General features: G+C 51.9%; 8 protein-coding genes across 8 annotated transcripts; 5 read left to right on the plus strand and 3 right to left on the minus strand.

The window, feature by feature from the left end:
• Positions 1-451: 451 nt before the first annotated feature.
• Positions 452-2,181, plus strand: CC1G_07036 (hypothetical protein; the record flags this gene model as incomplete). The annotated part of the gene is made up of 6 exons (XM_001831933.2): positions 452-592; positions 650-1,087; positions 1,145-1,207; positions 1,254-1,316; positions 1,388-1,705; positions 1,765-2,181. 6 exons carry the CDS (start codon positions 452-454, stop codon positions 2,179-2,181), a joined length of 1,440 nt encoding a protein of 479 aa, XP_001831985.2.
• A 705-nt stretch (positions 2,182-2,886) lies between these two features.
• Positions 2,887-5,364, minus strand: CC1G_07037 (hypothetical protein; the record flags this gene model as incomplete). The annotated part of the gene is made up of 6 exons (XM_001831934.2): positions 2,887-2,993; positions 3,055-3,657; positions 3,708-4,130; positions 4,184-4,608; positions 4,670-5,097; positions 5,152-5,364. The coding sequence occupies 6 exons, from the start codon at positions 5,362-5,364 to the stop codon at positions 2,887-2,889; spliced, it is 2,199 nt and encodes a 732-aa protein (XP_001831986.2).
• Positions 5,365-5,615: 251 nt separating this feature from the next.
• On the plus strand, positions 5,616-9,183 carry CC1G_07038 (hypothetical protein; the record flags this gene model as incomplete). The annotated part of the gene is made up of 9 exons (XM_001831935.2): positions 5,616-5,885; positions 5,931-6,620; positions 6,682-7,023; positions 7,085-7,230; positions 7,290-7,687; positions 7,743-7,934; positions 7,985-8,096; positions 8,149-8,864; positions 8,918-9,183. The coding sequence occupies 9 exons, from the start codon at positions 5,616-5,618 to the stop codon at positions 9,181-9,183; spliced, it is 3,132 nt and encodes a 1,043-aa protein (XP_001831987.2).
• A 114-nt stretch (positions 9,184-9,297) lies between these two features.
• CC1G_07039 (hypothetical protein) lies at positions 9,298-10,673 on the minus strand (the record flags this gene model as incomplete). The annotated part of the gene is made up of 3 exons (XM_001831936.2): positions 9,298-9,891; positions 9,945-10,127; positions 10,182-10,673. The coding sequence occupies 3 exons, from the start codon at positions 10,671-10,673 to the stop codon at positions 9,298-9,300; spliced, it is 1,269 nt and encodes a 422-aa protein (XP_001831988.2).
• A 753-nt stretch (positions 10,674-11,426) lies between these two features.
• Positions 11,427-12,343, minus strand: CC1G_07040 (hypothetical protein; the record flags this gene model as incomplete). Its single annotated transcript, XM_001831937.2, has 5 exons — positions 11,427-11,629; positions 11,686-11,790; positions 11,844-11,894; positions 11,954-12,020; positions 12,077-12,343. 5 exons carry the CDS (start codon positions 12,341-12,343, stop codon positions 11,427-11,429), a joined length of 693 nt encoding a protein of 230 aa, XP_001831989.2.
• A 193-nt stretch (positions 12,344-12,536) lies between these two features.
• Positions 12,537-14,396, plus strand: CC1G_12692 (other/FunK1 protein kinase; the record flags this gene model as incomplete). The annotated part of the gene is made up of 4 exons (XM_001831938.2): positions 12,537-12,632; positions 12,685-13,330; positions 13,388-13,554; positions 13,611-14,396. The coding sequence occupies 4 exons, from the start codon at positions 12,537-12,539 to the stop codon at positions 14,394-14,396; spliced, it is 1,695 nt and encodes a 564-aa protein (XP_001831990.2).
• Positions 14,397-15,583: 1,187 nt separating this feature from the next.
• Positions 15,584-18,459, plus strand: CC1G_12693 (other/FunK1 protein kinase; the record flags this gene model as incomplete). The annotated part of the gene is made up of 7 exons (XM_001831939.2): positions 15,584-16,183; positions 16,238-16,309; positions 16,364-16,447; positions 16,503-16,710; positions 16,759-17,232; positions 17,299-17,465; positions 17,524-18,459. 7 exons carry the CDS (start codon positions 15,584-15,586, stop codon positions 18,457-18,459), a joined length of 2,541 nt encoding a protein of 846 aa, XP_001831991.2.
• A 1,980-nt stretch (positions 18,460-20,439) lies between these two features.
• Positions 20,440-23,878, plus strand: CC1G_12694 (hypothetical protein; the record flags this gene model as incomplete). Its single annotated transcript, XM_001831940.2, has 9 exons — positions 20,440-20,871; positions 20,926-20,997; positions 21,049-21,132; positions 21,187-21,811; positions 21,869-22,029; positions 22,090-22,219; positions 22,565-22,783; positions 22,840-23,201; positions 23,261-23,878. The coding sequence occupies 9 exons, from the start codon at positions 20,440-20,442 to the stop codon at positions 23,876-23,878; spliced, it is 2,703 nt and encodes a 900-aa protein (XP_001831992.2).
• Positions 23,879-24,210: the final 332 nt, after the last annotated feature.

Consider the following 24,210-nt stretch of genomic DNA (forward strand, 5'->3'; position numbering starts at 1 on the left):
GTCCGGTTGCCCAGTTCTCAAAGAAGCACGATCCCATCGGCTCCATTAGGGAGCCGGACCCCCTCACCTCGGTTACATTCCAATCATGCTCCCCAATTGACTCGATGAAATGCCGCGCTGATTTGAATACCCCGATTTAGGGTACGAGCACCGAACGCTCCCCGATTGACTCGATGAGATGGCGCGCTGATTTGAACACCCCAATTAAAGGTACGAGCACCCCATTACCCCTACTTCGCATTAATTGAGCGCCCCAACCGACTCGAGCAAACCGAACGGCAGTAGCCCCGCGCCAATCCGAAGCATTGGGTTTGTGGCGGACGATTGGTCAGTATAAGGTCTCCCCACATGCTCTTCCCTCCAATTCAACTATAAGTCGTCCACAGCCGGACTCTCGACCCAACGACACGCCCTTCCGCGCCTCCATCATTCAACTGCACTAGAACCTATCATGCCTCCCAAGACTTCGGCAAGTGCTCGCATGCTCGATGCCCTCCAATCGTTCTTTCTCGTGATCGCAACCATCCCCCGATGGCGACACCTCGACGAGAAAATAGTTCAACGCAACAAACTTGCCCTCAGAGACTCTACAGTCAGATTAACCTCAACATAACCCTCGATACTTAATTTCACTGACACGTCTGCTTAGAGAACCATCTACTCGTGCGCCAACGCCGAGAACTTGCGCGAGTCGATTCATCTCGGCGATGACCTGTTGCGGTGGATAGGCAAGGATGGCAAAAAATACGACGGGAGGCCTGAAGAAATCCCCCTCGATTTCTTAGAGTCATCTGCTCTAGGTCAACCCGCCCCCCTCCTCGCTCGACTCCGTCCCTCCTGCAAGAAGCTACTCACTGACCAGGCCGTCCTCAAGAAGTATCTCACTCTCGACGGCGGCGACGATAACGAAGCAGCGCCCAGCAAACGAGTCACGATCAAGCAGGAACCCAGCAGCCGTCCTCCCAAGCGCAATATCCCTGAAGACGATGAGTCGAACCACTCCCGTCCAGGCCCCGCGACCAAGAAGTCTCGGGCTGACTCGTCTTCCACTCAGCCTCCCACAGATGCTCGTCCACCAGCACCCCGCGTAAGTCGCCACCCCCATCCAGCGCTTTCTGACTCTTACACTACTTTCTTCCCCCAGAGTACCGCACAAACGAATTCTCAGAAGGGCGACAAGCAATCAACCATTTTCAAACCGACCCCAGTACGTATATACCTCTGCTACTCGATGAATTGGCTAAGTCCGGCAGGTCAAGCTCCCTCAAACCCCTCAAAATTCGGAAACCGCCCAACAGGATCGTGACGAAGACGAGGTTCGTGCGTCCCCACCCCTACTAGTGCCTCAGTTACTGACTCCAACAAAACCCTTCCCTCCATGCACCAGTCCGAAAGCGACGATGAACCACCCCCAGCCACCCATTCTCGTTACCGACCGATCAGATCACCGTGTCGCGACGATCTGCCTTCTACTGACCCGTCTCGGGATCTCGCTGACCTCATTCAGCTACACGTCAATCAGACCGCGAGGATTACCGAGGTCCAAGGTCACTGTCGGGTTCTCATGGATTACTACACCAGGGAAAGAAATTTCTACCGCATGCAGCTCGATGAGCTTAAGAAGACGGTCGACGCGCGAGAATCCGAGGTCGAAGGGTTGAGGCAGCAGGTACAGCAGATTCGTCGGTACCTAGGGTTTGGGCAAGTGCGTCTACAATCCCACCTTGTGAAGCTTTGTAGCCGTTTCTGATCTACATTCTCAAGGACTCGAAACAGCCGCCTCAACACCATTCTCAGCACCCTCCACGTCCCCATTCTGTTCCTGCCGTCGCCCCAGGCCATTCTGCACATTCTGCAGACTTCGTCGTACCCCAGGGACTCTCGATGCATCCGCCGCAACCCACCACTCCGCATATTCCCAACAATACGCCTCCCACTTCGCTCCAGAACATGCACGCCAACACCAACAACTTCGAAAACTCCAACAACTTTGGAAGTTCTATGGAGTTCCAAGGCCAGTTCGCCAATGGCTCCTCTTACCCTCCATTTCCTTCTAGTGCCCCACCCCAGGACAGGATGTTCGACGTGAACAATTTAAACCCACTCGATCCCAATTTCATTCCTCAGAACCAGAATGGTCCTCCTCTCACTCTCCCCCAACAGGAGCCTGGGTCTATGTAGTGTTATTTCTATCCTCATTCTGTTAATCTTCATGGCATCTCCCTTGTCCTTGTAAAATTTTCTTTCCTGAATCTAATGCCTCTTGAACTTCACTTCATCCTCACCAGAATGAACTTGTGCCATTCAGCCGGACGTTGTAAGAATATCATAATGGAATTACAGTGAGCGCCTCTATCTAATGCTTTTCACATGTTTCCGATTGTACCGATGTTTTCCCGCACCAGAGTTCACTTTGCCCCACCCACGCCTTGCCCAAGCCCAAAATTGGTCCGTCCAATTCGACACACCTCTTTCATCGGCCCAATTAGGCCTGGCTCTAGTTGAAGACGTCTAATTGGATTGTACCATATGGCACCCCATGTTGATCGTCCCAATTAGGCCTGGCTCTCGTTGCCCACGCCTAATTGGAGTGTACCATATGGCACCACACGTTGATCGTCCCAATTAGTCCCCGTCGCAGACGTCTAATTGGAGGGTACCATGTGGCACCCCATGTCAATCGTCCCAATTAGTCTACCTTCTCAAGGCAAATTCCCGACTCGACACACCAGGTTCACCGGCCCAATTGGACCTTACAGTCGGTCTAAGCTTCCAATATGCCCATCTAAAAAGTAGTCCATAGATGCTCATGTAACAGTAGTCATTCTTTTCGAATTTCAATAATAAAGAAACCGCACCATGTATATACGACGAAAAGTGAAGCCATTAGGAAATGCCAGAGACAATGAAGACGCCAAATGCAAGAGTGAATGAAAATGAGTCCAAAGCAACTATGTCATCGCCTCCCTCCCCTCCCTCCCCTCCCTCCCCGGCTACGAGTGTTGGGACGAGGCTGTGGTAATTCATCTTCGGCAGCACGCTTCCGAGACGCACCTCGGGTGGTGCGAGGTAGCTTGAGGACGTCATCCGGTAAGGCCTCCAAACCGGAGCCAATGTTCTTGGGAACACGAGAACTGCCTGGAGTCTTACCCGGGGGTCGATTTCTTGAAATCGACCTTGCGGATGCTGGCGTGGACGGAAGGTCATCGCCAAGCTGCTCGTCGCCCGAGGCAGGAGGCGGAGAGAAAGCAAAAGTTGAGTCGGGGGTCGGAGATCGTGTGGACGTAGGAGGCGGTGAGAAAGCAAACCTTGCGGGCGATGGCGGTCGAGTGGACGAAGGGCGTCTAAATTGATTGGGCGTGGGAGGAGGTGGCGAGAAAGTAAAAGATCTGTTTGGGGACTGAGGTGGTGGGGAGAACCCGGAGAAATTGCTATGTCGAGGGGATGAAGGTGGAGGCGAGAATCCACCGAACAACGATTGGACAGTGTGGGGGGAATCAGGAGGGGAAAACCCGCCAAAAAAGGTAGACGAGGAGGGGGAAGGAGCTGGGCTAAACCCCCGAAACCCAAGAGGTGACGATTGAGGCGGTGGGGAAAATCCCTCAAAGCCCCCTGGCGATGAAGGACGATCGGGGGAGAAGCCCTCGAAAGCAGCACCTTTGAGTGAGTGTTAGGATAGAGCTGACGCGGAACTGAAGCGAACGTACCGTCTACAAATGGACCACGATCAACCCTCTTGCCCTTTGCACGCTTCTTGTTCGACTTGTTCTGTTTGACGAGGCCTTGGAGGGCCGTTCCCTCCTCTCTTGCATGAGGAGGTACAAAATCGTACCCGGTCATGTCGTTGCTAGCGTGCGCACCTTTGGGCGACCTGACAGGGGCAAGCTTGAAACGAAAGACTTCATCGACCGAAGGGTCTTCCTGGCGGGCGAAGAGATGTTTGTAGTACATCATCTGGGGACCCACTTTCATATGCGCGGGATCCTTAAACAGACCCCAAAGGTCTTTGTCCAAGCACTCCTCGTCGAAGCACAGCTCATTGTGTTCCTTGAGGGCGGACCAAGGGGCAGATAGCCGGCCACTGTTTGGAGGTACCTCCTCCGGGAGGGCTTTACCCGTGACGTGGATGACTATTGGGGCAATCAATACACCATTAGAATGTCGAAAATGAAGGATACATTACCGTAGTACCGCGTAAAGTAGCTGCGAAAGATGTCTCCCAGCCATGTGTTGAGGTTCACCCTCGGTGGCTGAGCGGAGAGAGGGGGGAGGAGAGGTCTCCCGTGCTCGTCACACTCCAGAGTCACCAACGGTCTCCCTCTCACCCGAGAAACCTTTCCTTTCTCGGTCTCCCCCCTGGCCTCCTCACCATAAACCTCACTCACCCAATCCCTCCACATTTCCACCAAGTCATCAGTCTCATCTGCGTATACCGACGAGAATGCCTCCTTACATCCTCCGAGTTCTTTGTTGAACTCCACCTTCAGGGCCACGGGTTCCTTCTTCAAGTCGCGGAAGCCAACCATCAACCAAACGCGTGCATCCATGTCATTATGTAAAGCGATAGCGAAATCCATACATCGACCACGAATGAAACGATCTGCGCATCTAGATATACAAATGGTAAATAAAATGTCCCACAGCCGACGGTTGAACGTTGAGGATGTACCGGAGCTTCTCCTCGAGGGGCGGTCCCTGCATCCTCCACTCCTCAGCCTTGGTCGTGTATTGGGCACGCTCCGCCTCAGTGAGAGCCCCCCAGAGAAGTGTCGTGGCGGTTTGATATTTGGTGAAAGGAGTGGCCGGCACGCCATCGTCGTCGTCGTCGTCGGCCTCGTCGTCCTCCTCATCGGACTCGGGGGGTAAGAGATCGGTGTGTGTCTCGTTTGGGGGGATGACAAGGTCGGGATCTTCATACAAATCACGAAGGTTGGGGATGTTGGGGTTTGGGCCTGAAGCGAGGACTCTGGCGAGGTACATGATGGCGCGGGCGTTGGAATGCTGGAACACCAGGCGCGCATGCCAACGTATCCCCCAGATGTGTTTGGGGGCGCCCTTGGTGGAGAGCGCGTTTTGATCCAGCCAGTGCGCCACGGCCTACACGAGAAGAGGATCAGAACGCGAAGAGCCGAGATGTAACCACATACGCACCTTGCGCAACGACTTCTCCATCTCCGACGACATGGATTGGTGAACCATCTGCTCGTAGTCCTCCTTTAATGCACGAGCACAGGAGGCCGCCACCTTCTCCTTCGCAGCTTTCTTCTTCTTGTCGCGGTACTGGTCGACGCGTGTTCTGAGATACGCGACCTGCGACGCGGTCAGCTGATATCCCCTAAGGGGTTGGGACGCTTCTTGGGGCATGGCTAAAGGGCTCGTGTCAGTATATGGAACAGTGGGAGGAGGTAGAGGACTTCCTTCGTGGTCACGATGAAGGAGTTTAGGGACGATGGTGGGGAAATTTGCAGGGTGTGCCGTGGTTTTATATAGAAAAAGTGCAATCCAGATTTGGCAAGGCTGTTAATACGCCCGAGATTGCGATCACGATCTACGTCTCGATCTAAATCATCATCCCTACTCCCTAATCTCCTTCTCCCCTAAAATCGACTTCAAAAATGGGCTTTGGGAAGGAGAGACGAGGGTTCACTGACGGCGGAAAGGGCAGGGCAAAGATCATGCACGCGAAGCTAGTTCGCACAAAAACAGGTCGACGTAAAGTTGAATTTGTCCAGGTGCAGTCGAGTCCTTCACCTACCAAGTCAACTCACGGCTCTCCCAGTCCGAAACGAAGGAGGACCATGGACGACAGTGATGATGAGTCGTCCAGAGGTGTCTTTGTTCGATTTGAAGATAACGACCTCAGTGAGACGATGAACAGGACCAAGGTAAGGCGGACCATGTCAGTATGACCAGTCTGACCCAGGTTTTAGGACTCAAATGATTATATGCTCGAGTGGAAACCAAAGGAAAGGCTATATCTGGAGGAGGTGATAAGACGCGAGGCACCCCCTGAACAACTACTCTGTGACTCTTGCGGCTCCGCAGAATCTCCTACCTGGTGGCGATGTCGGGACTGCACTGGGCGCTCTCTATCGTGCTTGACATGCATCAAAGGCCTACATCTGCGCTTGCCTCTCCATAGGGTTGAAGTCCTGATGGACTGCTATTTCTCCCCAGCCTGGCTATGGCACTGTGGCGTCTATGTCAGTCTCTGTGCCAACGGTGTCTGCCAGCCTCAAGAGACAGTCGAAATAGATACCACCAGTGAGGAAGAAGAAGAAAAGGGCGATGAAGATTGGTTGGACAACGACGACTGTACATTCGGCGCTAAGCCTCGAGGACGAACTCTCCGGGGGATGAAGATTGTTACTGTTATCCACAGCAATGGCGTCCACCATCTCCCATTTCTCTTTTGCTCCTGTCTGGATGCACCCGATGCCGAGATACAAATGCTTCGCAATGATTTCTATCCCTCCACCCCCAAAGCCATCCGAACGGTCTTCTCGTTTTCTATGCTGGACGAATATCTTCTGGAGACGTTGGAGTGCTACACATCGACGCACCACTACTACTCAAAGATTCGCCGACTCACAAACGAGCCATTCCCCGACACAGTCCCGGTGTGTAAAACTTTGACTTGCATTTATCTAATGAGCTCTTCTAATCGTATCCATGAACAAGGACCGCACCAGGGAGCTTCGTCGAGTAGGGAGACAGTGGAGGAGGTTGAAAGAGCTCAAGAGGAACGGCTACGGGCATTGCTCTGAGACGCCGGGCAAGGGAGACCTCGCCCTCTGCTGCGCAGCTTGCCCGCAGCCCGGTGTCAACCTTGAGGCTGATTGGGAGCAGGACAAGGATCAATGGAAGTTCACCCGCAGTTTTGTAGCAGACGGGAACTTTACATGCATTCACCGCAAACAGAAGAGGGGCGAACTAGACGTCTACTTGAAGAATGGGGAAGGATACATGGTGGAAACTACAGAATATGGTAGGCATCTAGCGACTGCAAAGGAAACAGCCGAGGTGAGTACATCATCTGTGCTCTGGAATAGCCTTTCTATATTAAACCGACACTACCATCCAGCCTCCAACTTGTCACGAGCATCGAGCCATCGCAGACAAATCCAAAGTTCGCAAGGGCCTTGATGCGACTGGTATAGGTGCTATAGCCTGTATGAGACATGGAGCGTTTGTACCCAGCTCTATCGTCGATTTTCAGAAAGGGGAACGGTCAGTGAGGCATTAACTTTGAGAGACTTGGTCGCTTATCTCGTTTCCCTGCCTTCTAGCCATATTAACATGGACTACGCGCTCTCTGAAGCATTGAAGCACTCGAACATGGATAAAATCCAAAGGGTCATTTTCGTTTACGACATCAATTGCCAGTACAGCAAGAAGGCGCTGGAAAGGCTACGCTCAGGAGACTATCTCGAGCTAAACGAATCCCTTAACTTCATTTTTGGGATTGGTCTGTTTCACGTTCACGGGCATCAGGAAGCATGTCTTCCCAGATATTCCTTGACATTCATTCGTGGTGCTGGTGTTGCAGCAGGAGAGATACTCGAGTCTCTGTGGGCAGTTATCAATGAGGTAGCGCGAAGTACCTCAACCATGACCCTCGCACATCGTCTCGAAGTGTTGGATGCTGTAATTGGGGACAGCAACTGGAAAAAAATGCTTAAATTGGGTGTGTAGCACAGTACTAGACGCTATACCTACTACTCACCTATCTCTCTCAACAGTGTCCGCGATCTGCAAGAATTGGAAGAACGCCCTCAGACAATATGCGAGGGCCAAGGAGGACTTCGATCTCCTCAACGAGACTGCCGCCCCGGCTCAGCGCGTTAAATGGCAACAGCAGCTGGACCAGGCCCAAGAACGGCGTACTACGGACGTATCTGCCATGGACATACTGTCAGCCAAGATCAGCCGTCGTAAGTCCATTCCACAAGGAATCACATAAGTTGCTGAGTGCCTGTTTAAGCGCCCTCCCTCGCCAAAGTCCGAACAAATCTAATGGAGGCTGAGAAACGTTTGGGGACAGACGTCGGGACTACGTCTTGGTTAGCATTTGGTCTTAAGATCCAGGAGTCACAGTAAGCGGCAAAAAACGTCGGTGTATTGCGAGGTGGCTTACCTAGTTCGAAGGATCTATCTGAAATCGCATATTCGAAATCTACCCAAGGAGAAAACCGACCCTCAACTCCTGGAGCTCTCAAGGAGGCGCGAATCTCTCTATAACGACCTCAATAGCCTGTATGAAACGGCTGCCACCCTCTTCCCAGATGCCGATCTTGTCACTCTGAAGTTTGACGCGCCACCCCGCGAGAGAGTCGACCTGGATGACGACGAAGATTCCGACGAAGAGGATAACCCATTTTCCCTGTCTCAAAACGAGATGGAGGACGTCAAGATACCCCTGCCTTCCTCTTTCTCTGAACACAACATGCCGATAACCCTTGCTCGCGCGAGATCCAAAGAGCTGGAACTTCGTATAGCGCAGGCAGACGACATTCTGGAAGCCATCCGTACCGACATCGGTCACAAGTCTTTCCTTTATCGCTCGAATGTGCGACTAGCAGAGGGGAAGAAACAAAAAACCAGGGGATATGCTGCCGTAAATGCGGTAAACCAAAGCCTTCGCGACTCCATTCGTGTCTACAACCAGGCCCGTTGGGCAATACGGCGCTTGGGTGCCGACGACTCCACGATTCGAAGATACCGAGTTCTGAAACCCGAAGATACCAGAGCCGTGACAACGATTTATCAACCCAACATGCGCGGAGAGAGAAATCGACCTCTCTCTTGGATCTGGAACCTCGACGTGAGTGGGGATTCGGCTCGTTCGGAGTACCTTGAGGAATGTAAGTGGGGATCTCTACGCGATTTCGGTCGATTCTGGACTCATTTCCTGCAGTGTACAGGGTAAACTGGCTACGCGCACAGTCTCGAGTTGAACGGTGGAAAGAAGAATACGTGCTTCTTAGTTCTGAAATGCGATGGGTACTGAATTTCTTCGATTTCAAGAGGCGAAAGTGCCTGGAGTGGGTAGATCTGCGCGGAGACTCACCTGGACACATCGCATACGCCCATCGCCAGGCCCAGATGTGGAAACTCCTTTACATGCAGGCCGAGAAGGCTCTCGAGAAAGCTCGAAAGACATCGTCTACTGTACATGTTTGATAGCCAGTTTTCTTGGTCCATTCTCATCTTCGACGGGCACGCAATTATTCGTAGAGTGGAAATCGACGCCTTTATTCACTACTCACTACTACATGGTATGATATACGGTGATGGCTACATGTCAGTGTCGCGATCCAGACCCAATTCCGGTGAAAGTGAACTATATTCCGCAGGACTCCATTTGCGACTGAAGAGGTGCATGTCATCGGGGATGGTACGCTTCATCACAGCCTCGTCAAAAGAGGCGATGGCCACAATGTGTGGGTCGTAACCAGCCGCTGTCCATCCATGGTAAAGAATGCGAGTCATGCCAATGAATAGCGTACCTGGATGAAAGTAAAATTCGTGCCCTAGGTTGGGGCAAACAAAGCGGTTGATCTGGGAAGTTCCCGCAGAGAGAATGGTATCGAAGGCGAGGGGTGGTGTGACATCTTCCCGACGAACACCGGAGTTGTAATTGTTGTATATGCGGAATAAAGAGTGGGGGGATGTCCAGAGGGAGAGGACGTCAGTGACGATGTACTGAGGGGTCACGGATTTGGATGGCTTTGAGAGCTGTTCTAGAGCTTGAAGTCCGGCGAAGAACGATGGTGGGTGGATCACGGAAATGGCTGCCCCAATGATGGCGAAAGTTTCTGAGAGTTCGTCGAGAAGTCTCATTCCCCGATACCTGGACTCAAGGAGGACCGGAGAGGGAGAAAAGAGACCCTATACACTCGTCAGGGTATGAGAAATAGGGGAAAAAAAGGCTGGGAACACACCCTTCCCTCGTCTATGAGATGTGCTGGTGCCAGGCGAGCGCAACCGTTAACCAGATCATCGTGCGTATATAGAAAACCTTGGGGCGATGCGCATGTTTCGTCGATTGACATAAAAGGGGTGGCTGGGTCGATCGATTCCCTCCGTCGGTTAGCCGACAGTTCGATATGCAAGTTGAGTAATTCCTTCAAAAATCAAGGGGTCAGACGCGCATTGAGAAGGGGGAGATTGGAACGCACTAGACGATGTTGCTGAATGGCGGAAGGAAGATGGTATGCGACGGGATGCCCATCGTCATCGTAGTAGATGGCCGGACCGATTTGGATCGTATGGTGGTCGGACCCTCGAGGAAAACGAACAAACCCGCCAGCGGGAGGATTCTGGGTCTGGAAATCGGAGCGGGGAAGAAATCCAGGCTCATATTCCCTGACTTTGAGATGGCGGACATTGACTAGGGGAAGAGGAGAGAAGAAGCTTAACAGTAGGTGACCGAAGGTAGGGCAGGACTGAATACTGGTGCGTGTTGCCTGGTAGATGACCGAGACCAGCTGGTGCAATTCACTCTTGATTTCAATGGGAATTGCAGAGAACGTGGGGATCTTGTGACGAGGGTTTTGAAAGCGATGATAGGCGTGCTGGCAGTAGCGACCATACAGGAGGGCAAGGCGGAGGGACTGGGGGAGAGTGTAGTCAACGCGGAAAGGGCGGACTGGAGTGGGGTGTTTTTTCATGTTGGAGAGTATCAAAGGGGGAGGTTAGGACTCTCGACCGTGAAGTCGGTACGAAATATATCAAACGGGAGCAGTACGAGGGCCCACATATCACATGTGAACATGGTACTTCCATTTTTCTGTTTTCACAAATCTCCCAATTGGACTGTAGCAATTGGGGTTAGATATTTGCCCCACATATTGAACGATCCAATTAGATACGCAGCGGGATCGAGTTGCCCAATGGGACCGTTCAGAACGATGAGGATCGATCACAGCCTAATCGGTCAGTGGAAATTGGTGCGACTCGTATGTAACGGTACAATTATGGCTCACTGATACACACTATGATTGAGGTGCCCAATTGGACGGTACGGTACGAGGTCTACGTGTGAAACGACCTAATTAGATATGTACTATGTTTGAGGTGCCCAATTGGACGGTACAGTACGAGGTCTACGTGTGAAACGACCTAATTAGATACGTACTATGTTTGAGGTGCCCAATTGGACGGTACAGTACGCTGCACGTACGGAGCAGGCCAATTAGACAAGGTTGTTATCATGGTCCCCAATTAGGCCGACGTCATTGATGGTCGGCAATCAACGATCCAATTGGACCAGCGTACTCTAACATAGTTATTTTCAAACTGAAGTGGGGTCTAAATGCTTAAGGGCAGGCGTACTTCTCCTCTGAAGGGAGAAGAATGTCCAACAAATGACGACGATTGATGACACAAAAGTAATAACAGCGGCAGGGGGGAGGGAATTCTGTCTACTGGTCGTCAATGCCTAAGAGAGGAACAGGGGGCAGCTGGTCGGCACGGAAAAGGACATCATGGGTGTGCGAGCGTATGAGAGCGGCCAGGGCCCTGGTGCGAGCAACAGAAGGTGATAACGCTGGATCTTGAAGTACGGTCAACGTGTCCCGAATGAGGCGAGACAACGTCACCCAGGTTTGTCGCATTCGGACTGCACCTGGGGATGTTTCTTTGGATACTGTCCTCCACCCAAGTGTAAACGAGTTTACTCACTGGCTGTAACGCGTGCGTTCTCCTTCCTAAGGTCTTCCAAATGGTCTTGAAGCTGTTTGATGGTCTCCTTGGGGTCGTTCTTCTTGGACCCAAGGCGAGGGGTCTCTGCAAGGAAAACAATGTTAATAAATGCCATGGGATTCATGATCAATACAGACCAGGCAACTGAGATGAGATTTTATCGACGAAATCCCGCGCTTGTAAAAGACCTGGCAAAGAGTCGGGGTATGTAAAAGAATTTCTATAGTGTATGGCATGGGAGACTCACCAATGAATAGGCGACCATCAACACCTGCTCCAGAGCATGACATGGGCTCGTTACCGAGGAGACGAGCCTTCAGGTCCCTGTATTCATGGAGGAAGGGGGCGATGTCCTCCTCGGGTAACTCACAATCACTTTCCAGGAAGTGAGCGATGGCCTCCTCGAGTAGCCCACAGTTTCCAGTAACGCCACGGGCGGTCTTAAAACAGTTGACACAGGACTGGTGATCGAGGAGTGCTTCGCAGGAGTTGTTACACCCCTCCTCCCCGCAGTTAAGGTCGGGATCGTTGTTCCAAATTCGAGACGCCCAGGTGTTCCAAAACTCCAGGCGGCCCTCAAGTTGGAAAGCGAGTTCGTTTCTTCTTTGTCGATGAAGGCGATTGGGATGTTGTCCATGGCTTCAAGAGCAGTTAGGGGAACGGGGAAGGATGGAGAGAAGGAGAAGTGACGGGGTGATGAGGGGAAGGAAGGGGGGACACCAATGAAGTGACCAACCCATGGATTGAAAATGGTGGCCAAACAAACAGTGCATCGGCATTGCGCGCTAGATTGCTTGTCCTGGGAGATGGGTCGTTCGATTGGGCAGTACATGGCCTTTACTGGTGCTATACCAGATGATTGGAGCCGATGTCGTGAGGGTAGGTCCTCCTACGTCATCGGCCCAATTAGGCGCGCGGTAAACCAGGTATGCGATCCTCCCAAGTACCCCTCCTCGAGTATTCAACCCCTTTTTCTAGCATCCTGATGCGCTCGTCAGGCTACTAGTTGCTCTATTCCTTGCAAAGGAAGAGCAACTTGGGTACGACCCCCTCGTGACGCGGCTTTCCGATGGAAGCTACGTGTACGAGCTCCCGCCGGATGGAGAGAGGCCATCATCAGTGTACTACAGGACCGTCGCTCTCCTGTCCCAGTATCACTCCCCCTCGCTCACCGGTCGACGTGCGCGCGTCTGGAGGGTCAAGCAGGTTGTCTCCCCTACAGACCCCAGGAGAGTGCATGGGACGATTGACCGCGTGCTCAAAGATGTTTTGCTTGACGCGACGATGAAGACGGAGGCTGAAATCCAACAGCAGCTATTCCACGACATCGACGCGTTTTCGCAGGACGCCAATTGGCGTAACCGCGACATCCTGAAGGAATTCGACCAAACAACGATAGACTCGATCGCGGAAGCGTTGGAGGGGGGAAACTTTCGACGATATTTCTCCACAATCGTCGATAAACACATCGATTTCCTTTCCTCCACTTTATCCTCACCCTCGTCGCCTGTGACCTCCCCTCGAAACCGGCGATGTCTGTTCGTATACGAGTATTTTTGCACCCCGCTTTACAGTGTTCCAACCTTGGGAGAAGTCTTTGATATTGTCAAGCAATGCCTCACTGGTACGTTCCTCACTCCTCTAGCTAAGATTTCTCGAATTCTGAATCAGTTTTTCGTAGCTCTTCGCTTGATGTTCTGTGCGGGATGGGTTCACCGAGACGTCAGCCCCGGAAATATCCTTGCTGTTCGTCAAACACCCGGATCTCCTTGGAGGGTGCAGCTGTCCGATCTTGAATTTGCTAGGAGATTCCCTGACGTTGGAGCTCCTCCCTCGTCACAAATTACGGTAAGTCCCCAAGATACCATAGTCCCCTTTGTCCACAGCCTCACCACTCTTTTCAGGGAACCCCTCCGTTCATGGCCTGCGAGATACACACATCGAAATATCTCCTGCCTCCACCGACCTTGGAAAGGATTCCACCAGGTGGCAAGGTGCCGGTTGTGCCGCGCCCCAAGGGTCCGGTGGTATACCACTACCAGCACGATCTGGAGTCGCTGTGGTGGATCGTCCTCTGGATCGTAACGATGAGAGTAAGGCAGAACCTGCCTCGAAGGTTCGGCGAGGCCATGTTCCTTTCGGAGGCGGGCATGCGAAATGGTCTGGCCCGGACTACTCTTTTCTCCGAATGTATCGCCGACGACGACATGTTTCTCGAATCACTACCACCATCCCTCGAATCACTGGCCGTCCCCCTCGAAAATCTCCGCTATGATCTCTACGCCGCCTACACCTCACGGAACCAGGAGGACAGGATTAATGACATCGGAACCTATTCGTACATCATGGGCCGTGCTTTCACACTTTTCTTCGATGATGTCGGCAACTCTCGCTCGGAATGGGAGTCGGTAGACCTGGTTGTTGAACACGATGCTCCCTATCCTATTCGAACCAGTACTGTGGTTAGTGGTCCACATCCCCGACCTTCATACCCAGTCCTCACCCTCAACAACCCCTCCCCAAAAAAGCGACAGCTACAAGACACGGACACACAAGGGAGACCTGCGAAGAGGGCGCGTTGTAGTCCGACCGTCAACCGCCCAGTCACTCGGTCGATGACGCGACAAGACGGTCCCATCACGCGGTCTCAGAGCCGTCGTCTGCTGCAGATTCGGCAAGGTAGATGCTAGACCCCTTTCTCTGAATGCGATCCAGATTCTTCCTTCCTTTCATGTGTCTTTTTCACCGTGTGTTTGCATTTCAACTGTACTCTATAGTAGAGTAGTGAGCTCAACCATAAATGAATATTTTCGTCTTCCACCGTTGTTGGTTCTGAGTCGAATGAAACCCACGCTGGCCTGCTGGCATTCTCGGACTAGGGAAGATTCATGGGATAAGAGTAGGTACACTTAGGGACGTAACTCATGAGGCTCGGTCCCCTGACCGAACTTGGTGATAGTGATAGTGATAGTGATTGGCCGCCATGAGGACCCACTTTCTGGATCACCGGTTTCTGGGACTATCAAATACAGGTAGCTATTTCTAACTAACTTTGGTGATGGGATGTGTACGGTCTAACTGTTTGCTTGACCGCGCTTGACGGATCGACAACTCGCGTAGCGTTGATGCATCAGTGTCCGGTTAAGCAGCATGAGGGAATGCAGTATACTTATGTTAATAACGTACCAGTACATCTCTGTATCTGTCACTTTACAGCAAAGCAAGTACATCCATGCCTGCTACTACTAGCGTAGCATCAGGTTTACTATACACTGCTGTGGGCAAACGTCTCTTCTCACGCCTTCACTTGCCGCGGTGGCGGTTCTCCCACTCCTCCGTCGCCCTTGTCGCCCAACCATGGTCATTTCTCTTTCTCAGTCAACAATGCAAACTTCCTTACCCTCTGGGCATTAGGTAGGTGGTTAGTAGCAGGTTGTGCGACGAAGTGCGCTGTAGTAGTTATACCTTCCTTGAACATCGACCAGGAGGCGGCTGGACGGCACCCACTGGTGCCGAAGGCGTGGGATTGATGGGCCCGATTAGCTAAGGAGGCGATTACTGTCCATGCAAACCAATACCTTGTGGCCGACACAGCTTGACTCTTAACCACATTGAAATCCGATCCTTCTTGCTCATAAACAACTCTCAAGTTTAATCCAATCAACGAAGAAGAGATAAGTGAACCTTCTAAGGACTGGACTCAGCATGCCGTCCAGATCCGTTGTTTTTTCGTACGTCTTTCCCTTGTCACGCCAGTGGCATCTGTTCACAATCGCTAATTTCGCCCTGACTATCGAGCAGAACACCACAACGCCCGCCTACTGAGAGGGCCGTTACTTACAGAAGAGAAACCCCGCGGAAGAAGCCACCAAAGACCATGTTCACCGTCAAGACGGTGGACCTTCGCCCTGAAATTGGCGACGCTATGAATTCCGAGATGTTTATGTGCGAAGTCGATTATTTCATGGCACATTATCTTCCCGCATACGACAAAGAAACTGCTCAGGCAGTAATCGCCTTCTTGAAAAGCGAAGGTGTTCTCAAGGCCTGCAGCGATGTTCCCAGTCACTCGGATGTCAGTCCCGAGCTCAACCTTAACAGCCAACCGGAGACAGTCCCCTATTCGCACATCTTTGCCTCGTTTCATGAACCACGCAAGATTAAGCAGGTTCAAGATTCCAGCATCGCCCAGCTCCGAACCCCACCTAAGACTGACGAAAAGGCCGCGTTCGACCCCCTAGGACGCATTTGCAACAAGGTTCGCCAGGGCCTTCGAAATGTCAAGGGGGCCAGACCGAATAATTACTGGGTTCGAATGTGCCCCGACACGCGCCTCCAGTCTGCCTTCAAGCCGTGTAATCATCGTATCGACGCGTGCTTGACTAAAAACAGATTTAAGAAAGACCCACTGCACATCACCGACATCATCATCGCATTCGAATTCAAACTGTCTAGGCTGCTAGACGATATCTTTGGGGTATGCAGTGTAACATGTTCCAATCTTTCCGACGATAACTGAAAGCCTCCATAGAACCGACAACAGCTAGCTTCTCACGTCAATCATACTATGAATGAAGATCCTCGTCGCAAGTTCATGTATGGTGTAAGTTAAAATACCCGCCTTCATTAAGCACTATTAACGACTCATCCGCTATAGATCACCATCGAGAACTCGCAAGTCTCCCTGTGGTACTTCTCTCGATCACATTCCATCAAAGCGCGATCGTTCGATATAATCGAGGTATGTTTCTCACTTTCTGGATGGTTATAGTCCCTCATATTTGGAAATGGCGCAGTACCCCGAATTATTCGTTGAAGTGATGGTGTCATTCTTCTGCGCCACAGACGAGCAGCTTGGATTCGACCCATTGGTTACGTTCGTGCGCGGCCGAGAATACATCTATAAGTTTCCGGCCAACGAGAGCCGGCTTCAACCGGCCTATTACCTCACTGTTGAACCCATCTTTGAGTACCGTTCTCTCTGCCTCACAGGACGATCTACTCGTATCTGGAAGGTTAGACAGGTTGTCTCTACCACTGACCACACTTCAGTTGAGGGAACAAAAGAGATGGTCATGAAAGAGGTCGCGTTAGGCTTGGGAATGCCCACAGAGGCAGATATACAGAAGTCGCTCTTCTCCGATCTCGAAGCGTTCAGAGAGTCTCCCTGGCGCCAGAGCCCACTTGTTTCAGACCTCAAGGAAGGTCTAGTGGCTCGACTCGGACGTGCTTTGGAAGGCGATAACTTCAAGAGGTTTTTTTCCTGTGTCGTCGACCACCATGTTGGAGACTTCAACCGTGCTCTCTGCTCCAAGGCGTGGGCTGCTCCTGACACTTTTCCGACCGCTAAGCCCAAGCAGAATGGTATATACAAGACCGTCCATGGCCCACCAATGGCCTTGACACTTGAAGGAACATTTCCCCCAACTCACCAGTGTTGGCTCTTGTTCGACGATATTTGCACCCCTCTTCACGACATTCCCAAACTGGGGGAAGCCATGGAAATCCTCAGCCAGGCTAGTATGGGTAAGTCTCTCATCTCTCCAACCATCTAAAGTCAGTCACTCAACCTAACCACCTTGGAATTTGAAGGTCTTCTACTCATGTTCTGCGCCGGCTGGGTACATCGAGATGTCAGTGCGGGTAATATTCTTGCCTTCCGTGCCACACCCGACGAACCATGGCAAGCCAAGCTTTCCGACCTTGAATATGCCAAGAAGTTCCCTCACCAAGGACTCACCGGCGCTGAACCCAAGACAGTAAGTTTTCATTTCTACGGAAACATGTATAGACACTGATGATAGTGCACTCACCCAGGGAACACCGTTTTATATGCCCTGCGAGATCCAATGTCAGAAATACATGGTCCTGGCAGCTCAACCGGGCAGACTCGAAGGCGGCGCCAAAGTACCTGCAAACAATCTACGCGGCTTGCCCATCCTCCACACTTTCCAACATGATTTCGAGTCGGCTTGGTGGATCACCCTCTGGCTTTGTAGTGCCAGAGTCAACCAAGATGATCTTCCAAAGAACTTTGCAGGCGAAATGTTTCTCCAAGACACGAGCGTGAATCACGGGAAGACTCGCATGCGCGTTTTGGACGAGTCCCTGGCAGACAATGAAGATCTCATGGACTCACTTCCACCATCCTTGCAAACGGACGGTGGCTTCCTGGAGAAGCTCGACATTTTGCGATCCAACCTCAGCTCCGAATTTAAGCGACGAAACATGGCGCGAGCACATGATGATATTGGCAGCTACTCGTGGATCATAGGCAACTTCATGACTTTCTTCGATGAAATTTCGTACTCGCGTGATCAATGGAGCTCGATCAAATTGTTGGTAGAGAAGGACTTACCAAAGAGATCAGAGTCCTCCGACGAGGCACGCGATGATCTGCCCGTTGATGTAACTGGCCAAGAGAGAGCTGCAGGAGAACAGCAACATCAGAACAACGCCAATGTCCAGGTAAAAAAAGAGAAAGATGATCATGATCACAGTGCTGCCGTTGCGACCGTCAATGAACTGGAGAAGAAGATCACGCGATCCAGGAAACGTAAAGCGCCGGAGGACATTAGGGAAGGACAGAATGATACTAACCATGATGGTGGGGTTGAAGTTCCAGTGCCATCCAAGAAGGCTCGCGTCAAGGCAAAGTGGAAGATGCCCACACCTTGCGGTGAGGGTGGACGAGTGACGAGGTCCATGACGCGTAACTCAGCGGGAGTGGGGGGACCATCAACAGGGGTTTAAGGACATTGAAAAGGAAAAGATCGGAGTAGCTGTGGATAGCAGATGACGTACGTAGTTGCCTGGTGCATGCCTATCCTGTATTGCATTGTTTCTGCTGGACGGTACATATGGTAGTGATGTAGGAAGCGCTTGGTCGAAAGTACATACCTAGCAATGCAGTCATTGACTTATCATCCTAGAGACTCCACATTAGTATTTGATTGTCTGGATTACAAGACACCGAAACGGAGCAGGAACTCTCAGAGGAAGAGTCTGTGGAGGAGAAATTCCTCTCAAGCACCATTGTGAATAAAACAAAGGGGCAACGACATACTTCCCATAGCGTAAGGGAAGGGAAATTTAAACGAACACGAATATATGAAGAATTTGAAGTTCACCACTTTCGCGTTGAACTGAGGGGCACGGGGGCGTGCTTGTATTAGGCGAATCGGAGTGTGCAGAGTGGCTGGCGTTTTGTCAGTTGAGTTACGTGGTATTGTGACAGAGAGTAAGTACAACTACAGCAATGTAGGGAGTCTAAACATACGAGGGGTCGAAAAAAACATAGAGATGCTAGCTAAAGGTACGACGGGAAAGGGGTAAACTGTACAGTAACAGTAAGAAAAAGGTCACGCGAGGGTCGCAAAAGCCAACGCCAAAGTCGGTTGGGTTGTAACCGTCATCTACGAAGCTTCGATGCATGAGCCTCCCGCATGCGACGAGCAGCTCCCCTCGTAATGGGACCGGTGATGAGAGCATTCCGGGTCATCGACCTTGTTACTGGACCTGCTCTCGGTTTTGGACCTTGACTGCTCAGTGCAGGGTCACCGCGGCGTTGTTATGGTGGGCGCGGAATTTTGACCTTCCTGTGGGTCTTGACCCCGCCATCATCATGCGATTCAGACGCTTCTACCTCAGCCGACTTGCGCTTTCGAACTGGTGAGTGAGTCAGGTCGGTTGGAAGGCGTTCTTGTTTTTTGTTAACGGGAGGGGCGCTCTTGTCGATGAGCCTCACGCTTCCCCATTCCGATTGGGAGGCCTCGATTCCACCAAAAAAGTTCGCGAAGGCTTGGCCAATCGCCCACGAATAAGTTGAGATGTCCCCTATCTCGTTCCGGGAGAGGTATTTGCCAGGAAATCGCGCCGTTAAACGTTTGCATCTCTGCCGTTTACTTCGTGGTCAGCCAGTATATTTCTTCTGTATTCACTCTGTGTACTTACGATACCCTATCCTGTCCTAACCTTGCCGTTGGCGGTTACATTCTCTTTGGTCCATTTTCTCGCGATCCCGATGATACCTTGTTAACGATTAGCTTATACCTATCTCTTTCGCGATACCCAATGTCTTCTAGAGCTCCCACGTTATACCCCTCCATAGATCCTTTTTTCATGGTTAGTAGCACATTCCGTACAATGACATTTATGACGTTTATCTTTTGTTCCACACATCTGGCATCTGCATGACTCGGATAATGGATGGCTCAATTGCGAAGCATTTTTAGGACGTGAAAAAAGCAGATGTGAATGTGCGGGACATTGTGCGTCGAAATTTGCGAGATCTTGGATATAACGTTTGGCACTTTAGTTATAGTTGCACGAAAGAGACGAAGCAGATAGAACGTGTGTGGGTCCCGCCATACCCCTTGGTTTGTAGTTGCTTGAGAGTTGCTTGAGATTTGGACATCGTCGACGGTGGCCTCCGGTCTGGAGACTGGATCGTCTAGCTTCTTAAAGCCATCCTCCATCTGACTGCCGACCGGCTTTCTCCAATTTCTACTTCGTCGCCTCAGTAAATCAGCTCATGGTATGGATCGTGCAACGTTGTCAATTCCGATTGTTTCGGAGCCACGATTAACCGTGGGAACATCTTGATGGGGACTCTCGTGATGATTCGTCCTCAAGGTTCGGAGCATCTTTTGTCCTCGAACCGCTACCATCCTCCAAGGGTCTTTCTCTTTTGACACCTTTACTTCACTTTCATACCTTAAGGGACACTCCAAAATGAAACGCTCGCCTTCTTTGACTGACATTGAACATTTCCTTACCAATCACCTCCCCAACCACGACATCAGCACGTTCAACGCAGTTGTTGCGGCTCTTAAGAAAGAGAATGCCCTGGTTTCCGCTCGCCAGGAAGTCCAGAAGTCATCAAATCCTGGTTATGAATTTATATCACTCAGGTCATTGTTGAAAACCCATTCTCCCAGTCCGACCCAAGTCATTGATTGTTTGCGAGCAATCTGCGAGGTCGTCAACAATGCTTTGGAAAGTCTTGGAATTCAAGTGGCTGGCGACGACAGGCTTTCGATTTGTGCCAACAACGGGATAGACCTCTCTGCAAACGCTTGCTTCACAAAGAAGTCGGAAGGGCCCTTGAGTGCTTTCGATGTCGTCGTTCCTATTTCCATAGTTCCCCTAGCAGAGAATAAAAAGGTACGGATCGCTCGTATCTCAACTATGTCATTAAGCTCAAAAATATCTCATCAGGTTGGAAGGCACGTCATGGAACGCATAGCGACTACCATGAACGACGACGCTCGCAGAGCTTTCGCATATGGGGTGAGTTGGTCTGTTCAGTGTAACTGGGCTTGGGCTAATGCGCTGTTTCAGATCACCATTAGCCACGACCAAATGACTCTCCATCAGGCCACTCGAACTCGTGTTATCCATTCACATCCCTTTAGCTTGACTGAGGTACGAATCTGCTGCTCGAAGACAGGTCCCCTGATACTTACCGTGCCTATCTAGTCTGCCGACGTCCTCCTCCGATTATTTATCTCACTTCTCACTGCCACTGATGAGCAGCTGGGAATGGACCCCTTCGTGACCTTGCTCCCAGTGGGGAGTTTTCTCTATCAGCTACCCCCGGAAGGCGAATGGACGACCCCTCGTTTCTACGAGACCCTCGACCTCATCTCCTACTACCCGTCGACAACTCTCGGCGGTCGTCACGCCCGTATCTGGAAGGTCAAGGAGGTCATCTCTCCAAGCGACCTGCGCCGTGTGGCCGGAACGCCCGACAGAGTTCTTAAGGACGTGTGGGTTAACGCTGGGACGCGCACCGAGGCTGATGTCCAGGACGCTTTGTTCCGGGACATATCGGCTATTACAAAGGCAAGAGGCTGGCGGAAGAGGCCAATCTTCCAGGATTTCCTTGAGTCCGACGTTGACTCGCTCGCTGAAGCCCTGCAAGGCGACAACTTCAAACGCTATTTCTCGTGTATTGTTGCTAGGCACATTCGTCAGCCTGCCCCAGACCTCGCGCCTTCCGATAAACACCGGTGCTTCTTCGTGTACGAATCCGTCTGTACTCCACTCCACGAGGTTTCGACCTTTGGGGAAGTCATCGATATTCTCAAGCAGTGCGTCACAGGTACGAACACTACGTCTCATTGTCGCTGTGATTTTGCATACTGACGCCTTCCTTCAGCACTTCGGCTTATGTTCTGCGCTGGGTGGGTCCACCGGGATATCAGCACCGGGAACATACTTGCATTTAAAACATCGTCGTCGTGGCAAGTCAAGCTTTCCGACTTGGAGTACGCAACACGGTTTCCGGATACAGACCGCGCGGGACGCGAAGAGATTGTGGTAAGAAATATGATGCCCTCTGACGTGCCTTGTATCCTATACTGACCATGGTTCTCTCAGGGGACTCCTTACTTCACACCCCATTACATAACATCACCCATAAGTAATGGTGCCACGTCGCGGATCATTCCCATCACCCAATGGCTCAACGGCGAGAGCTCTGCCTATGCCGGACGGCCATCACCAATGGGTGAGCTCTCGGCTAGCACCTAACCATCACCCCTTGGCTGCGCTGTCACCCTCCCACCATAAGCGATGGCCCTAGCGCTGCGGTGCCAGCTTGGGGTTCCCGATTTCGGTTGTTCCCCGCCGCCATCAAAATCCCAACACCGCCTGTTTACTGCTGCGTGGGATATCGCGTCCGCTTCCTACAGAAGCCGGCCGACAGATTTTTTGTGGCCGCGCCTTGAGCACCCCCCAAACCCCAGCACATCCAAAAGTCCGAGAACACGAGGGTGCCACGAGGCGCCTCGACTCTCGCCATAAAGTTCTTGTGAATTAGCGCAGGATTGATTCTAGGTTGATATGTCACCAGCTCCTCCAAACGCGGAGGATGTGGACCTCCTGGCCATCGCTGACCCCATGATTGCCCTCGACTACCTCCACGAAAAGGCTATCTATTTCCATCAACTCTGTTTCACCAAATATACCGCACCGACCGAGCCGCTGCCCCACCCGGACTGGCTGGACCTGGCCGAAAGGTTGCAACTATACGCGGCCTCTGACCTTGTAATGGCGGCTCTGAAAAACCAAAGTGACTGCGTTTGCCTTTGCCCTCCCGGAGTCCCCAGCCACTAACTTGTACAACAGTCGTCATCGATGTAAAGTTGCAGACCCTTGCTACGCAAGAAAAAAGTACACAGGCGGTCGATCCCCAGTTTCCACCCAAGCAGGACGGTGTTAGCAGGTTGATTAGCGGACCAGTGCACATCTGCGACAGCAATGGCCATGTCCTCTACTTTCACCTACCTAGGCTCCTTACAAATGAGCAATTAGATGTCGTCGAAGAGGCATGCCGCGACCTGGTCAATGCACCGCACGCCAAGTTGGAGATTTCCCCCGAGAAAAAGTCTTGGCGGACCGACCCGAAGTTTTTCAAAGACAGCAACTTTTGCGACTTTACCCCGGGTGTTCTCAGTCTCTCGCCGTGCTGGTTCATGCAAAACCACTTGGTAGGTGATTTCATCTCAGCTTGCTCAGAGCCGCAGCATACTCACCCGGAGCATTCCAGCCGCCGAAACATCAGCCAATGGTGTCCGCCTCAATTCGGCGTCGGGACGGAAAGGACGGCGCAATCCCATTCCTAAGGGCTATGCGCAGCGCATTCAGTCTTATTGGCGCAGTTCTATACGTTCTTAGCCCGGCCCAATATGACCAGGGGGTGGATGCCTGGAGGGAAATGCTGGATACGAATTGCGAGGCGGCCGCTCCGAAGTATGCCGATTTGATGTCGGGAGTTTTGAAGATCTGGGCCTCTCCCTTTACAGTCACCCAAGTCATCTCCAACCGTCAAACTCCCTTCCATTTTGATACGTCTGGGGATCAGAATTGGTATGACTGCTTGTTGACCGTCGGGCCGTACAAGGAAGGGAGGTTTGAACTAAAAGGCGTCGGGTGTCGCTTCAGATATGAACGCGGGACGGTATCCTTTCTTCTTAGCCGATTATTGGAGCACGGAACGGGTGAGGTCGATGGAGAGCGAGTTTGCCTCGCCAGCTTTATGCGACCTGAGGTAGTAAAGTACATCCTGAAGGAGCGGTTTTACAGCTCCCGCCCTGAAACCTTCATCAGCTTGCAGGAACGGCTTGGGGTCCCAGCTGAGCATAGAGTTGCATTTACTCACATGTAATTACCCCTTTTGAGGCGGGCAATCATCGAGCGGTATATGTTATCCAATTGAGCGGTACCGGTAACAAGGCGGGGATCGCCCGATCGGACGGTGCGTGAATTGAGGCGGGTGTTTGTCCGACCGAGCGGTACGTGAATCGAGGCGGAGGCGGGGATCGCCCGACCGGACGGTGCGTGAATTGAGGCGGGTGTTTATCCGATCGAGCGGTACGTGAATCGAGGCGGAGGCGGGGATCGCCCGACCGGACGGTGCGTGAATTGAGGCGGGTGTTTATCCGATCGAGCGGTACGTGAATCGAGGCGGAGGCGGGGATCACCCGACCGGACGGTGCG

This window comes from Coprinopsis cinerea (genome assembly GCF_000182895.1).
Source record: "Coprinopsis cinerea okayama7#130 chromosome 9 map unlocalized cont3.9, whole genome shotgun sequence".
In the NCBI taxonomy this organism is placed as follows: domain Eukaryota; kingdom Fungi; phylum Basidiomycota; class Agaricomycetes; order Agaricales; family Psathyrellaceae; genus Coprinopsis; species Coprinopsis cinerea.